General features: G+C 45.0%; 2 protein-coding genes across 7 annotated transcripts in view; both read right to left on the bottom strand.

Annotated features, from left to right (window-relative positions):
- Positions 1-3,632: 3,632 nt before the first annotated feature.
- Positions 3,633-7,590, bottom strand: tent5c (terminal nucleotidyltransferase 5C). 2 transcript variants are annotated; one of them, XM_062534454.1, is made up of 3 exons: positions 7,540-7,570; positions 7,249-7,355; positions 3,633-6,078 (listed from the first exon to the last, which is right to left on the bottom strand). In XM_062534454.1, exon 3 carries the CDS (start codon positions 6,044-6,046, stop codon positions 4,841-4,843), a length of 1,206 nt encoding a protein of 401 aa, XP_062390438.1. In that variant the 5' UTR covers positions 6,047-6,078; positions 7,249-7,355; positions 7,540-7,570; the 3' UTR covers positions 3,633-4,840. The 2 variants fall into 2 exon arrangements, with proteins under 2 accessions (XP_062390438.1, XP_062390439.1); XM_062534455.1 differs by lacking the exon at positions 7,249-7,355 and having other exon boundaries at positions 7,540-7,590.
- Positions 7,591-16,318: 8,728 nt separating this feature from the next.
- Positions 16,319-17,500, bottom strand: part of man1a2 (mannosidase, alpha, class 1A, member 2) — a 131,186-nt gene continuing 130,004 nt past the window's right edge. For all 5 annotated transcript variants that reach the window (XM_062534449.1, XM_062534450.1, XM_062534451.1 and 2 more), the window contains one exon: positions 16,319-17,500. This exon is cut by the window's right edge and continues 2,980 nt beyond it. The gene's annotated coding sequence lies outside the window, so the exon portion shown is untranslated.

Below are 17,500 nucleotides of genomic sequence, written 5' to 3'. Positions count from 1 at the left end.
TGAGTCATCATCGTCGTCAAAAAAAAAAAAAAAAAAAAGTAATAAATCACACTGACAGACTGGAGGCGCTTCATATCCTGCATTTTACCATTTCAAAAACACATCTAATAGTGCCACATTTTTCACTTTTGAAACTTACAGGCATCAACAGTGACACAAGCACACACTCGCACACACTCACACACACAAAATACTAAATGTGTAACACAACCTGTTGCCAAAAATTCCACAACTCTTAATGCAACAAATGTACATTGCTGTGCCAGAGGCATTTCTTTTTAAGACTTACACATTAGGTACAAGCACATCACAAAACAGAATGGAGAAAACAAAACAAACAACAATTATATTGAACTGAAGTGAAGAAAAGATCTCTTCCCATACCTCTGAATGAGAAGCTGGAAAAAGATAAATTGAGCAACACTATACCATTCAGGTTGCTATACAGCCAAGCTCAACATAATGAACATGTACATTAAACAGCAGAGGAGGGCGAGGGAAAGAGAAGAGGAAAGGAAGGAATCAAGTCTGGGAAGAATGAGTGGAATTACAGCAGAGCTGGAGAGAGAGGAAGACATGAAGAGGGAAAGGAAGAGAAAGGAAGCAGAACTTGAGGATCAATCAGAGAGGAAAAGAAAAAACACAGAATTTGAAATGTCAATGTATTTCTAAAAAAAAAAAAAAAAAAGAAGCATATATTACATCACTTCAATGACAAGTCAGTTTCTTATACAAGGTACGAGTCCTGTTTCTGCTGGAGGCACACTGGGTAGACACAACTGAAGACAGAAAATCCCTCCCTGTGCGCACACACACACACACTCCACCCATTCCATCTAAACACCATCTACACACACGCGCACACACACACTCTCAAACAGGAAGTGGCATCACAGCTGAACCTCCATCAGGCTTATCGTAGTGGCAGTGCATCTGGTGAGCGATAAAGCCCCCTCTCCCAGTCCCTCCCTCCCTCGGTTGCCTTGTCTCAACATCAAGCACACACACACACACACACACACGCACACACACGCACCGTCCACTAGCAGCTAACAGGCCAGCCTCAAGCGACAGAAGAGGAGCAACACACACAGCCTTGAGTAGCCTTGCCTACCCCCCCGCCTCCCTCCAAACATCGTTCGGTCTTAAAGAGTCACGACTAGGGACTGCCCAAGCTGTGGTGTGGACCAAGTGGCTTCTAGTGCAGGTAGGAGGTGCTGCAGACCTGATGAGAGGGGGAGATGGAGATAGAAACACTTCCTCCTCACCACTTTGAGATGTTTAACCACACAAGGCACCGTGGAAATGTAATCTGCAAAGAACAGGGGGTTGGGAGGTTCATGTTCAAAAGAAACAAAACTAGCCCCAATGGTTCCCTCTAGCCCTTTGTTTAACTCCCCCCCTCCCCGAGTTCCAGATTACCATCCCCATCCCTATAGGTTACACACACACACACACACACACACACACACACACACACACACACAGAGAGAGTAGGGTAGGCTTGAGGCCTCTAAAGTGCATCCATCCATTGGGCATATTTACAAATAAGATGTACTCAAATATTTATCTTCCTCCCTCGTACATCACACTCACACAAAGGTATTTCAGTGCACTTGGGGTCAAGCCTGCACTTCAGTAAAGTAGGGTGGAGCTGGAGGGCAAATCACAACACGAACAAATAAACAAGCCCCATCACTAAACAAAAACAGGACAACTAAATACTGGGCTGGTATTGGGACCAAAAACATGGGCCGGTGGCAGCAGGGGGGAAACAAAATGGGCGAAACAAACAAACAAAACCAACATTCTCCACCAAAGCATCCTGACCTACTTGACACCCCTTCAATTTACCCTCAACTCAACAGGGCCTGTATCAATACAATCAACACACACACACACACACACACACACCTCTCTTTCCCTCTACCCACCCATGTCCTTGACTATTACATCCAGTCTTCCGCCATCTCCCCACCGGTACTAAAAAGTGCACAACAAAAGCATGAAAAACCCATCACACACACTTAATCAGACAACGGTCAAAAAAAAAAGAAAGAAAGAAAAAAAAATTACATTCACACACACAAAACAAACAAAGCCTTACTCAAACTAAAGTCCTGGGTTGCAGTGTGACCTGACACACTCCCACACAGCTACACCACCACCGCCCCCCCCCCCCCCCCACCCCCCACCCGGCTGTGGGGGACAGATAAGAGTCAAGCCCTGGGACAGGCCAATATCCGCTTGCTAAAGCCCAGCCCGGGGGCAACAGAGTGCTGGTGGCGAGGTAGAGTGGAGTGGGTTAAACGTGGTGGGACTGTGGCAGCTGTCAGATCCCCTTACGTAATGAAAGAAGCCCAAAAGCCACCGGGGCATTTCTGTGAATGGGGCCAAGAATAGAATAGCTAGCGGGGCAAGAAGGGGAGCAGAGTCACGTGGGCGAATACTTCGATCCTAGAGCAACTCGGACCTTTAAAAGTCTGGGATCACGCAGCGACGTCACAAACACCGGGGTCAGCTCCAATATTTTGACGAAAAATTTAATCTCTGGATTACTTTTTTAAAAAGGAGTGTTAAACATCTCATCACCATTCCCTGGGGTCCCATCTGAAGCAGCTTCTCACAAAACTAGTCACATGGCTCTACAACTGCCCCCACTCCATCCCATCCCCTCCCATCCCTTCCCATCCCTCCCACCCCGGGCCGCCCCAGATCTAAAGTTGGAAAATGTGCCCTGAGGCGCTTTCCACGAATGTCCTCGCCAAGCCGTGCTACGCCGCAACACATGCCACTTGCCACTTGCCACTTCTTGACAGCCCAGTCCCTTCAATGACCACAAAAGGGTACAAAGGCTGTTAACCTCGGGCACGTCAAGGCTGCTGCTGCTGCTGGTGGTGGTGGTGGTGACCCTGGGGGTGGACAGACAAACAGGTTGAATCTAGCAGCTCGTGTTCAGTAGTCGGTAGTCGCTACACCAGTGACACCCCCTCCCCCCTCCCACCCCACCTCCCAGCAACCTCTGTCTCACCCCAGGCCTCTTTTCCCTCAGGGAGGCAAGAAGGGTAAATTTAGGTTGGCAACGGTGGTTCCTATTGGCGGACACTGAGAGGGTTCCCCTTACAACGCAACACGTCAGGGCCTGCGAAAGCACATTGCACACTCCAAGGAGCACACTGGCTTTAATGGCGACTCCTTTTAAGGGAAGGCACATATCTCCCACCTTTCAACACAACACACACACACACACAAACACACACACAGGGCAGGCTAAAACACAGCTCTAACCCTCTCCAATTAATACAAAAGCACATCTCCAGTTCTCCCACTGAAAACACATTCCAAAATACACCCATGAGATTATTTCAGTCTTGACCATGTATTACCTTACCCCCCCTAAAGAGGATCAAAATAAAAACACACATCCGGCCAGATCTTTTTACATCATGGGCTGAACCGTCGCTGTACCTGCACACTAGGGAAGGGGGAAAAAAAAAAAGAAAAAACCCATCAGACTTCCTCTCTCTATCTGATTAACAGGCTCAACACATTCTCTGCCCAAAAAGGAGGGGTGAGCGTGTGATCGTGGTGGAATCAAACACACACACACACACAAGCTCCTCACAAAACACTCATGGTGGCATCATTATCATTTATCATCATTAAAACAAAAACAAAATACTGGGTGCATCCACTTAACGAGTCTAACAAGTCTTAAACTACTCTGTCCAGTGACCAAACCTATTCACATTTGGGTCAATGTTTTTAAAAGGGAATCCAAGAGAAGGCAGTATTCCCTTTTGTACCCCATTACCCATGACGCTTAGCAACGGGTGGGTCAAAGGCTAGAGTGGAGTCTCTTTGCATGTGACCCTGAAATTTCGACATGGGGGGGGGGGGGGGAGGGGTCATCAACTAGACCTGTTTAGTGTGGGGAAGAGGGGGGAATAAATGAAAGAAAAAAAAATTGCCTTTCAATAAATCTTTCTTTTTGTCACTTTCATCTAACATTTTGTACTTTTTTTCCTACAAATTACATTTCAAGTTTTCTACATTTTTTTGGTTACAATTTTCAACCCTTTTTTTTTTCACACACACCAACAGGAGATAATTTCAACACTATGCATAAATACTTTCCCCCCACTTTTCCTTGGATGGACAGAGTATAGGCAACATGGAAATAAGGCACCACGGCCAAAGAAATTAAACCATTACTCTTAAGTCTGAATGCTTGATTTTAACACCCCGATTAGGCACAAATTTCATGTTTCATTTTTTTCTAAAAAAAAGAGGCAAAGTCGAGAACAAAAACACAATTCTGAGACAAGGCTTTTCTTTTTTCTTTTTTTTTTTTTTTAAGAAAACACAAAATGTAATCCAAGCTCTAAAACATCACTTTGGATCCACTGCTCTCCCGGCCTCTGTAGGGAAGGAATGAGAAAAAGGGTGGTGGGGAGGGGGTGTAGGGTCTGGCTCCTCGACCTGATCTCCCCCCCCACACACACTAAAAAAATAGAAAGGAAATAAAGAGAAAAGAAACCAAAAAAAAGGAACAAAAAAACACATGTCCTTTTAAATATATCCTTTATGCCTACAGAGGATAATACCAGCTCAAGCCTCCTTTTTTTTGTCCCCAGCACGTTCCGTCTGTCCGTCCAGCTCCCGTTTATCTGTGAGAATTTTTCCTTTTTTTTTTTTGATAAAGCATAGGGGGGGGGGGGGGCGTCCCTTTCTTATATATATTTTTTTGTTGTTGTTTCACTTTGTTTTAGGGTTTTTTTTGTTTGTTTTTTGTTTGTTACAATCCATCCACGGTGCTGCCGCCGCCGCTCGACCCGGGTCAGTTGCACGGCAGCCATGTGGGGATGGACTGGTTGCACGAGGCCACGTAGTAGTTGCTGAAGTTGCCGTCCCGCACGTACGGCGCCGGCTGGTAGTAGCAGGTGACGCTGGACGCGTCCGGGATGGCGTTCTGCTCGGCCAGGGCGCGGAAGGCGACGAGCGAGATGAGGTTGAGCGTCTGGCGCCGCTCGTGGCCCATCAGGCACACGGTGCTCTCGTTGACCACGCGGCGCAGGATCATGAGGTAGTCGTACTTGCTCTTCTCCTCGCCGACAAAGTGGCTCTGCAGGTAGGCCTCCAGCTTGCGCTGCTGCTCGCCCAGGTCGGGGAAGTCGATGAAGAAGCGCGAGCACATGTAGCGCTCCAGGCCCTTGAACTCCTCCTCGTCCGTGGGCCGGAAGTCGCGCACCAGCAGGTTGCAGTACTTGAGCAGGCCGCCGCCGCGGATCTCCTCCGGCCGCTTGGTGGCGATCAGCTTGTCGCGCAGGTGGCCCAGGGCCGCCGCAAAGTCCCCGTAGACGCTCTCGCCCACCACCGTCGGCTGGACGGCGCCGTCCAGGGGCTGCTCGGGCGAGCGCTCGTAGCACGCCAGCATCGAGTCCAGCACGATCTGGAAGGAGTCCACGCTGAACTCAAACTGCCGGCGGATGAAGTCCACGAACTTGAGCTCCACGTTGCGCCCGTTGTTGTTGGACAGCGAGATCAGGCTCCAGCGGTCCTGCTCGGTGGACACCTTGACCAGCTTCTGCACGTACGCCTCCTTGAGCGTCATGGGCGTGATCTTCTCCTTGTTGACGCCCTCGGGCAGGAAGTCCAGCAGCGTGCCCAGCACCACCTCCTTCACCAGCTGGTACTCGGACTCGCGCGGCAGGTCCACGCGGAAGATCACGTCCAGGTCCTTGTAGCTCCAGCCAATGTCCTGCACCAGCACGTGGCTGGCAGTGGAGCCGTTGAGCCGCACGTCCTTCACGCGGATGCCCCGCTCCTCCAGGCGCGAGCGCACCATCTGGATGATGTCCTTGAGACGCACCTCCAGCGTGGGGAAGTTGCCCCGGCCGTGCACGGGGACCACCTCCGTCAGCACGTCGTGCAGCCTGCTCACCTGTTCCAAGGTGAGCACACTATGTGATGGGCTGCTGCTGCTGCTGCTGCTGCTGCTGCTGCTGCTGCCGCCTCCCCCACTGATGGTGTTAGCTTCTGCCATTATTTGCAGTCTTCACAGATTATTTGAATGAACTGAGATTCAATTGGAGGTGAGAGAAAAGAAAAAGGCAATTAGTTTCTAAAAAAAAACTACTTATATATGGTCACAACATCCATTTCATTTTAAAATTGATTAAACAGAACAGTCAGTCAGATTCTCTCAGACCATAATGACGTCATATATGACATGCAACCTCTAGCAACATGTGAACAAAAAATAACTTAATATGAAGACATGCTCAAGGTCATTTCACTTCAAATTACAACAAAATGTTGGTTGCCGGTTGACATGTGGCGTTCTAACCGCACGCCGACAATCAAGACAAACGACTTTTGACAGACGATGAACTTTAACTTTCACACGTGTGGTAGAGCTCCAGTTCGGCTCTCCGTGGTGATTCCAAACAAAATCGCTACAATGACCACACTTTCCAGAACAACAATCACGCTTTCATAAACAATCGAGAACTGAGCAGTAAAAAATGCATTCACTAGCAGGGACGCTGCACACAGGAGCAAATTAATCGTCTTTGGTCACGGCTAAAACCCCATCACCACTTTCCCTTTAACTGAACGCCTGCACAGTAGCTAAAATGGTCAAAATATGGGTTAAAATGTTAACGTTACAATAGCAAACATTTCACCAGAAAAAAAAGACTTTCCAATTAAAATACAGTTAGGCTAAATACCAGTTAAGAGCGCACGGAATCGAAGAGGTAAAGTTGTTCACATCTCCCTAAAACGAAATAAATGTGCGCAATGAAAACGTTTGATTTACGACCACCGTTTTAGACAGACAACACGTGATAACTTGAGCTAACGTTACAAATGTCAAGAGGAATCCATCGATGGTTTCAGAAAAACAGTGTGGCCAAAGGGATTCGTGCACTACTAAGTTAAAGTTAACTTAGCGTTAACATTACGGCTTGCAAACGAAATTGAAGTCGGACATGTGACTTTTCTCAAGTTCAGTTAGAGTCCTCAAAAAGTAGCCAACTTTCACACGTGTGATGAACTTACAATATGACCAAACAAGCAGAAGTTCTAAACCACATACTACCAAAAATGCAGCTGAATTCAGTACAAATGAAAAGGTAGGTTTACTAGCCTAGTTAACTGGACTATCAAACACGTTGATTCCACAAAAACCATGATGGAACTCAAAACATTCTCTACGAAAAAATACGCTGGGTTGCCACCTACTTGAAATGGGTCTTCTCAAATCATTCAAAATGTTCAAAATAAGGATGTTAAAGTTTTGCACGGGTTCCTTCATCCATTAGTCCACTCGTTTTAAATACACGCAAGAACTGTGAAGCAAGAGGGAGAGGGACGCCTTCTTATATGCCGAACAGCAACTAGTTTAGAGAAGGAGATCTACTGCCACTAGGGCGGACTAGTTTCCTCATAAACTGTGTTTTCAAATGTCTACTTTAACAAAAAACAACAAACAAATTATGCGTTTCACTTTCATTGTATAGAGATTAACATTACCTGATGTTTGCCCAAAATGTCGTCGGCGTGGAAAGCTTCAGAATTTAAAAATACATATTACGTTCTATTTGACGTATCCATGCGCTATTCGAGACCAATGATTGGTCGCCTGAGTTTTTGTGTTGCCTAGTAACCTTTGGTGACTGTCAGATTCAGATTCAAACTCATGGCTGTGGCTCTTGACATCACTGAATTCGAGAGGTGCAAGGTAGAAAACTCCATGTTGTGAAAAATAGCCCACCTACACACTTACTCAGTTTACCACTCTGTAAATTAGGTGTGTGTCTGGTGCTGGTTGGGGTAATCACTGTTGATTAAGGGCATTAGTGTATTGCATAATTTGTTTATATCATGACATGCCAAATGCCATGTAACATGCCTGTGTGAATTAGGCTAGGCCTACTCAAAATCCTTTTTGTAGCCAAAAGGACTAAGTGGCCTATGGTAGGCCTAGACATGTGCTCTCACAAGATTTTAAAACAGAGAAATCATAATGTAGCCTACCAAATAATAATAAAAATCTCTTATGATTATATTTACGTTCATGTGAAGAATAGGCTTCTGAAAATCATTAGGCTATAGCCTAGCCTACTAGGCATAACGAAAACCAAGTCTTTATTCAATCAATGTAGCCTACATTTTCATCACTTGTATCAGTGGCAGAAAGATGAATGGCTAAAAGGACACAACATGTTTGTTGTGTAAAACAAGGTTAAGTCAAATTAACCAGAAAAGTCCACATTCAGCTGAGATTAGGATGATGCAATGCATCTTAGATAGCCGTAAGGGAATGTCCAACCGCGCTGCATTACCTACTCTTTCATGACAAAATTTCCACTGAATCAATCTTTTCTTACTCAGTTATTCTTGAGTATCTCCAAATGATCAAACATTGCATGGGGGATGGAAAGTGAGACAGGAGATAGAAAGGGAAAAGGAAGAAACTTTTATTTCAGAGTGCAAGAAAGTAAGAAAGATTAAAGGGAAAGAGGCAATTTATGGGGCTTCCCTACCGACAGGAAATGCTTCAGTGGAACAATAAAGACAGTTATATTGGTTTGTCATTGATAGAGTATACTCACATACTGTGACTGTATATGCTAAAGGGATTTCCCCCAACTCATTCTTTCTTTTACTCGCCCACTCTGTTTCTGTAAAGAGGACGCCATGTCATTTTCTCTCTGTCAGTCTCTCATTCACCTTCTATTCCTTCCTCTCACACACCCCTCTAGTAAAACAGTTTTGGTTCCCCTCTCTCTGCTGAAACGTTTATGCTGCCTCCACCTCACTTGTGGCGAGATTTTATGTAAATGTGTTTGTGTGTGTGTGTGTTCTTAAGAGAGAGGGATTCACCTCCAGAAAAAAGTGCAAATCTGACATTCAAGAGTAATGTGAAGTGATGCTTATGTAGTTCGCCTTGCTGTCGCTTGGCGACAACGATTGGTCTCGCGGCATTATGGAAGTCAATAGACACACAATCCATATAAGTGATATGTTCACTGATGCTTAGCTATGGTATGAGCAACTCATTAAACACTGCTGTAGAGGTCCACAAACATTGTAATTTCCCCCCCTTTATTTCCAGCATGACTCACTCTGTAACGTCATGCCTGTGATGTAGCATATGGTCTATAAATAGCCTCCTCTGAGGCCTGCCTGCCTCCTCTGACATCACTGTCGACCTTATGCTTTGATTGACCGAAACGGCACCTGACTGGACCAGAGAATTGTTTTTTTTTGTCACCTGGACACAGCTGGCTTAGTGGTTGATTCATCTTCACAAGGTGAATCAGTTAGAGCATAACCTGGTTTAATCACCAGCAGTCAGTGGAGGTAACCTTGGTAACTGTTGTGTTATAGCAGGGCTCCGAAAAATACCTCGCCAGTCACCACTGACCAATATGGTGAAGACACATGGTTACAACAAACTGGTCAGCCATGTATCAAACACTGCCCATCCATTCACAGCAATTCATGGTTCATGGTACAGCTTCTCCCTGTATGAGACAATAAGTTTACATCATAGGCTACTTATTTTTGGTTAAGGAGAATGTGCAAGACACTCAGCAATGCATGAATGATATAAATACGTTTGAGCCACATTGAAGATGACGAAAGGCCATGGGGAGACAAAAGTCAGTGTGGTTCCTAATCTTGGCTGCTGAACTGGTAAGGTAATATTTGCCAAATTAACTATTGGATGAGTGTTACATTATCTGTGGTCATGCTTGAATGAATTTGTCTCTCTAGTCTTGTTTTGAGATACTTTGAGTCATCTGACCAGTGATCTGTAGTCACAGCGCGTAGGAGGACCAGGTGTTACGACTGCATGGCTGACAATGGGAAACTAAGAGATTAAACAAGTTGATAAAAAAAAATGTCTGAGTCACAATGTCTTGTTGAGTAAGGATAATAATTAAAGTGTATGCAGATTTACTGCATATGCTGGGCCTATCACCCACTCATTTGGGGATGATTAGCTGTAAACGTGGATATGAACAAAAAATACGTTTCTGTTGAAGGAGAGACGTGAGTCAGAGAGAGAGAAAAAACAGAAATGTCATGCGAAGAGCCAACCGCCAAATTTGTGACATCACCACATCGCCACGGTGGACCACAAAGGAAGTAGGCTACAACACACACACGCACACACACACACACACACACACGTGCACAGTCATTTTTTATTATGTTTTAATCAAATGAGTAATGTGAAATTACATGAGTCCCTGAAAAGATTCAAGACATTCTGTCAGAAACTCTTCATGGAAAAGTTTCAGAATTGTTCCATGCATAGACAGATATGAACAGTTTCTCTAACCTGTTATAGATGCTATTCATTATGCAGGGAATCATGAACACTGAGGACACCATTTTCTATTTGTTAGGTTAATTGTAGGCGGGGCTAAAGTTCCGCTGCGCCCCAGGCTACATTTTTAACACAATTGCTGAATCTGCTGTTGATCATCACTGCACCCATTACCGAACAATAGTAAAATAAATAAACTACTGTATGGGACAGTAGACCTTACAATCAATAAGGTGAACTGTAAGACCGCAAATTAAACAAATAGTAAAGTGACAGCAGACCTTACAAGATTAAGGTGTTCATTCTTGTGAGTGTAAAGAAAAAAAAGAACATAGGCAGGTTTATGATCCTTCGGCTTGTAGTGTAAACTCTGGTGCTCTGTGCCACACAGCCTCAGGGCCTGAGGACTCGGAGGGGAGGCCCATGTTTGGACTCACCCCTGAGAGGAGGAGGAGGAGGAGGAAGAGGAGTAGGAGGTAGAGAGCGCCACGGTGCTGTTTTTCTGCTGGGGACCAAAGCATTTTTTAATACCCTGAAGCAGGGCCACCTGCCGGTGCCTGGCTCCGTGCCAAGTGGAAATGACTCACGGCCCAAGCCACGGATGGTTAACCCGCGGCCAGCCATTAACATAGGAAAGTACACACGGACGGACGGACATACACACACACACAGTCAGATTACCAGCTAACACAGCCAAACAAACACACACACACACACACACCATTAACACATTAAACACTCCACTACGTTTGCAGACATCTACGCAGTACACAAACGTTACCCCCCCCCCACTGCACAGTGACTCATTGTGTGTGACATTAATAACCTAGCGCTTCCTCTGACATCACGAGAGCTCTCCTGTCCTAATTAACCCACAGCAGCAGACTACAGCTTCAGATCAGATACTTTCCTCTACCTACCGACTGCCGATGACGCACTACAAGGCCCGATGCTATAAACCGGGGGGGCATGGAGTGGACAACTACCATCGCCACCACTGGCCCTCGGCACCACCGGAAACCCCCCCTCTGGAGCATCCCGCAGTGGATCGGCTCAGACGGAGTGTTTCCATCAAGTGAAGGCCCCTCCCCCCCCCCCCCCCCCCCCCGAAACGTCTCCACGGTGACCCCACTAATGGGCCGCAGCTGAAAAATAATTCCGCCTGTCGCTTTACATGAGGGCAGAGGGGTGTTAAGAAAGCACAGGGCCCAGAGGTGTGTGTGTGTGTGTGTAAATGTGATAGCCTCCCAACACAGCAGCCTGCAGCCTGTGATCAACAGCCACTGGCCGGGAGAAGAGCTGAAATGAGCCCTCTGGCTGTGCTGGTATACAGTACTGACTCATCTCCACTGGCCCCGTGCAGTGCTGACAAATGGAGAACAAGGAGCAGAGGGGAGGACGTGGGCTGTGCAGGACAGAGAGGGTGACCAGGAGCATGGGAGAGAGTGTGTGTGTGTGTGTGTGTGTGTACGGTCCAGCATAACAGAGGAGAGATGTTAGTCATCAAGACACAGATGGAGACTGCTTGTGTGACCGAGAGACCTAGACTGTGTGTGTGTGTGTGTGTGTAAGAGGGAGAGAATGTGTGTGCTAGACACCAGAGGTGGGCGAATGGCCCTGGTGGAACAGCACCGCTGGGATTAAAGGGTGTGAACCTCTCCGAGTTCTCAGAGAGATCTGAGCGACCCAAATAGCCCAGATGCACTCAAGTAAAAGGGAATATCCCCTAGTGCTGCTGTGGCCCCTCGGGGACATGATCTAGCCAGACTCCTCCCACCCCCCCACTGCGTGTACACACACACACACACACACCTCACTTTTTCCAGTGGCCCAACGTCTCCCCCGTTACGAGGGCGGGTGAGTGAATGAGCGAGAGAACGAGAGAACAGTAGGTTAGCTCCCGCCCCCCCAAAGAGACCAAAGGGAAAGAAAAAAAAAAGCTAAAAGTAAATGAGCATGTTGTGTTGATTCTTCCCAGTCATCGTCGATGTCCTTGTCTGATCTGATCTGGGGTAATCCCTACCATCTCCAGACGAGACGAAACTGAGGAGAAAGCGTGGGCCTGTGTAGAAACATTAGACATCTGTAATACACAACAGACCCACACCCCATGGACAAAACATGAAAACAAACACACATACAGTACACACATGTGCACACACTCACAAGCACACCCAACAGGGTGGGGAGTAAATCTCAAGCTAATAGATCCTTTAATGCTGGGAGTCATATGCTTGGTGGAGACTGGAGGCTATTAATGGCCTTTTATTGCGGAGAGTGTAAATATGGAAACTGGCCAGACTCTTAGTCAGGTCAACCTCTGTCCTACAGCACAGAATGTGTCTATTCATGATGGGGCACGTGCGTGCGGTCAAAGAATAACTTCCATCAGATCAAGTTATTGTCCGAAGCACGGACACGGATTGTGGTCACCATATACCTGCTGGGAGCGAACAATGTCACGATGCAGAGTGAAGTGACCAGGTCATCACAGTGGCAGAGGGCAGTGTGGTAGTTTTGGACAAATAGAGGACAGCCGATAACATATACTGTACAGTAGGTAAGGAAGAGGAGATGGATCAGGCCGTCCGGTCAAAAAGGACAAGTTCATAAAATGCAACTTGCTTATGGGAAAGGGATGAATGTTAAAATAGATGGGGGTGTTATTTTGAGGTAAGGAAAGTGAAAAAAAAGTGATATCTAATCATAGGGTCATTCAACTGTCCAGGTCAGAGTGACTGCTTTGGGGTGCCGTCATTGCATTGGCAAGAGACAGAGAGGACTCATGAGTAGACCAATGAACAGAGGCGGACATCCCAGGTTCAGAAGGTAAAAGTCCTGCCAAGTACTTGATGCTCATTGAGCTCAATACAAATCAAACAGGCTAATAGGCCTACTGGAAAAAGTACCATGCCAATCTCTAGCTATGGTGAAGGGTATGTGATGATGTGGGGCTATTTCGATTCCAAAGGCCAAGGGAACTTTATCAGGATGCATAATATCCTGGATCCATGAAATAGCTGGACTTTAAAAAATAAAAACATAAAAAATCCTCCTGCTCCTATGGGAATTTAACATAAGGGTCAAATACTTCCTTCCCCCTAGCATCTATGGAAGAACATTTATTTATTTACAATACATTCTTCAATCACAAAGAAAATTGGTGTCCTTAGAGGTTTGATTTTTACTAATTTTCTTTAAAATAAGGCATTAAGATCAATTGTCAAATGATGATTTTATATTCCTCTTTTTAGGCAACTTTAGCATGGTATCAAATAATTTGATACCATGCTAAAGTTGCCTAAAAAAATACATGTTCTCCCCATTGTATATGGCAGGGCTTTTACTCTCCGGAACCAGGAATGTCAGCCTTTGCCAAAGATCCATCCATACACTGGCTCCCAATCCAAGATCAAAAAACTACCAGAAGGCCACCAACCCTGAACATATCTTAGTGACCAAAAGATGTGCTTCAAAATTCAATTAAACTCTATGACATTATCTTGAAAAGACAAGACCATGCAAGAATGTGTGTCAGTAAATACAATACCGGTAGTTAATGTTTAATTTCTTTTGGCACTAAACTTAATCGAAGCAATACGGATAAAGTACCATTCTGATCCCCATTCAAGAAACATATTTGATACTGGATTAGTTATTTACCATAGTGTGCCACAGTGCCATAAATCTTGGTTACAAGTGACGTGATGGAACAGGACATATTGCCGGTATGTCAACACCTGGCAGCAACAAACAACACATTATTTCCCCTTTGCAAATATTTGCCGCTTGCCACTAAAGCTCAAATATTTAATGTTGCCACTTAATGATTGAAACTTCCTACTGTGGACTTCCATGCACACATGTTTACGATTAGGAGATAATAAGTTAGATTTGGGGATATGCGTTTTCTTTTATATATATATATATATATATATATATACAGTGAGGAGCACATGTATTTGATACAATGCTAAAACAGGAATATAAAATCATCATTTGACAATTGATCTTAATGCCTTAATTCAAAAAATGAGTAAAAATCAAACCGCCAAGGACACCAATTTTCTTTGTGATTGAAGAATGTATCGTAAATAGATAAATGTTTTCCTTAAATGCTAGGGGAAGGAAGTATTTGACCCCCTATGTAACCCTATGGGAATTTAACACATAGGGGCAGGCAGATTTTTATTTTTAAAGGCCAGCTATTTCATGGATCTAGGATATTATGCATCCCGATAAATTTCCCTTGGCCTTTGGAATTAAAATAGCCCCACATCATCACATTCCCTTGACCATAGCTAGAGATTGGCATGGTGCTTTTTCCAGTAGGCCTATTAGCCTGTTTGATTTGCATTGAGCTCAATGAGCATCAAACAGGCTAATAGGCCTACTGGAAAAAGCACCATGGCAATCTCTAGTTATGGTGAAAGGTGTATAATGATGTGGGGCTATTTTAATTCAAACGGCCAAGGGAACTTTATCAGGATGCACAATATCCTGAATCCATGAAATAGCTGGCCTTAAAAAATAAAAATGTGCCTGCCCCTATGTTAACCCTATGTGTTAAATTCCCATATGGTTACATTGGGGGTCAAATACTTCCTTCCCCCTAGCATTTAGGAAGAACATTTATTTATTTACGAAACATTCTTCGATCACAAAGAAAATTGGGGTACTTAGCGGTTTTATTTTTACTCAGTTTTTGAATTAAGAAATTAAGATCAATTGTCAAATGATGATTTTATATTCCTCTTTTTAGGCAACTTTAGCATGGTATCAAATACATTTTCTCCTCACTGTATATATATATATATATATATTATTCTTTTTGAGGACACCGGTGTCTGATAAGGTGTGTGGGCACAAGGTCAACAGAGACCATAAAAGGTCAGAGGTCATCTGGGAGATGACATGGGCTTCTCTCATCTTAGGGATACCCATCTATATTTACACACCTCCACTCATGCAGTCCTGCAGGACGTCAGGGTTGGAATCTCTCAGAGGCACGAAAAGTAAACAAGGAAACTAAAACAGCGAGGGCAAGAGGAGTAGGATAACTTTAAATCAACATATCGACACAGACATCTCCCGTGCTAAGGTTAAATGGCTGGATCACAAAACACACCCAGACTAACTGCTCTTCAAACATCCCTGGAAGATGCATTCTTACCTGGAAGAATAATTTCTGAACATGTTGACAGGGTTTCTACGCACAAGAAGGCTGTTGGGTGACATTGGTAAATCACACTGACCTCTGAGCTTAGCACAGTGGAGTGGGGCCAAGAAAAGACAGAGGGCCAAAACATGAGCGTGCTGTCAAACAGGTGCTGTATCAGGGACAAAGACCAACAACAGGAAAAAGAAACCAGTTGGTTAAGTTATCAATCAGACCCAGTTTTGTGCCACCTTGAGCCAAATTCCATCTGCCAGAGAAAAAATAGACATATCGTGTTTGTGTTTTTTACTGTGCATTTATATATACTTTTTCTTGTATAGTCTTTTATATGATGCTAATTACGTGGACACTTTTACAGAGCTACAGCAGTTAAATCTCATTGGAGTGTGTATAATGACAATAAAGGCTGTCTGTTCTACTAAATGACCTACAGTATGGGTGAGAATGCTATACTGCAGAACAGAACAGGGGACGCCAAGCTTGTTTTTAAACAGCCTACTTAGCCATAAAGGTGCTAATAGGATATAAAGGGATGTTTTGGTGAGGAAAACTTGGACAGCAGCACAATGTGCAAAGGCAAAACAAAAACAAAAAAAAGATTAAAAACAGGGCCAAAGACACAAGTGATAATCACTGATCCCCTGAGGTGTTCATAGGGAAACCACACACTGATGCACACAGACGCGGTTAGTTCAAAACACCTTCAAGATCTGGGGATAAAATCTGACTAAGAATCTGACTGTGCATTAAGATGATGCAAGAACAAAATGACCACAGGCACATACAGCATGTTTAGTTATTCAGTTCACTTTTTCGTAACATCTTTATTGAATTTGTGTCTCATTTTAAACATATTTACAGTTATTATTTTTTTGTTCAGTAAAAATACAAATACAGAACACAGTACTTTTTTTGAAGTTTTTTCTTTGATTAAACTTTTTTTTTTTTCCAAAATCCGCCCGGCGACAAGAGCCTTTTAAGCTGGCCAGGGCTTCTCCCAGGGACAGAGAGCAGGTGGCGTCGCCATGGTGATGTGAGGACGACCAAGGGCAACCTCAGAGCTCGCACTTCACATCCACTCATCAGACAGCCAGTGCTGCCACCTAGAGTCCTGGAGAGGCAGTGTCTGAGCGGCTCATCCACTGCCTACGGAAACACACAGCAGCAGTGAAACAGAGCGAGAGAGAGAGATTGTGAGGGGTCTCGACTGAACCAGATGTCCTTTGTCTGTCATTCCCACTCTTGCTTAGAGCACGCGTCATAGTCCGACGCGTCCATTCAGTTGAACAGAGGGGGAAAAAAACAACAAAAACAACAACAACAAAAAAAATCAAGGGTGTGTGTGGGCCCAGGGCTTGGTCAGACAGTGGTGTGTGTGTATGTGTGGTTTCTTGCGAGTTCCGTCGATTCTCCCCTGGGGATGTCCCTCCTACAGTCCCACACACGGAGAGAGGGAGAGGCCGGACACACTCCTGTGAGAACAGGAAAAACACCTCTCCCCTGAGAGTCACCGCGCCAGGGCCTTGAGCTTCTACTGAAGTGCCCGCACTGCCCGGTCACGCCTGGCTTCACTGTGTCCGTCCTCGGAGAGCCCCCCTAGGCCCCCTGTGTAATCATGACCATGACCACAATCACCATACTCTTCACCACCACCACCACCACCACCACCATCATCTTCATCGTTGTCATAGTCATCACTGTGACTATGGAGGCACCAAGGTTCTCTCTGTGAAACACCACCAACCAGACCATGTGTTTTTTAGAGCATATCAGCTGATCAGAGCATACAACGGCTGTCCACGACACAAAACCAGCACGGAACATCAAGCTTTTACATCCTCGCGTGAGAAGGATTCTCAGATATGATTGGCCACAGGGCTTTGTTTTTTTAGACTTAAAAAAACCCTAATAAGGCTATCTGAGAGACGAGCCTAAAAATATGTCAGTTTAAGGAGGTGGTTCAGGTGTCCCAG

The sequence above is a fragment of the Sardina pilchardus genome, chromosome 4, assembly GCF_963854185.1.
Source record: "Sardina pilchardus chromosome 4, fSarPil1.1, whole genome shotgun sequence".
NCBI lineage: Eukaryota > Metazoa > Chordata > Actinopteri > Clupeiformes > Clupeidae > Sardina > Sardina pilchardus.
This window is presented reverse-complemented; position numbering and strand designations above follow the sequence as displayed.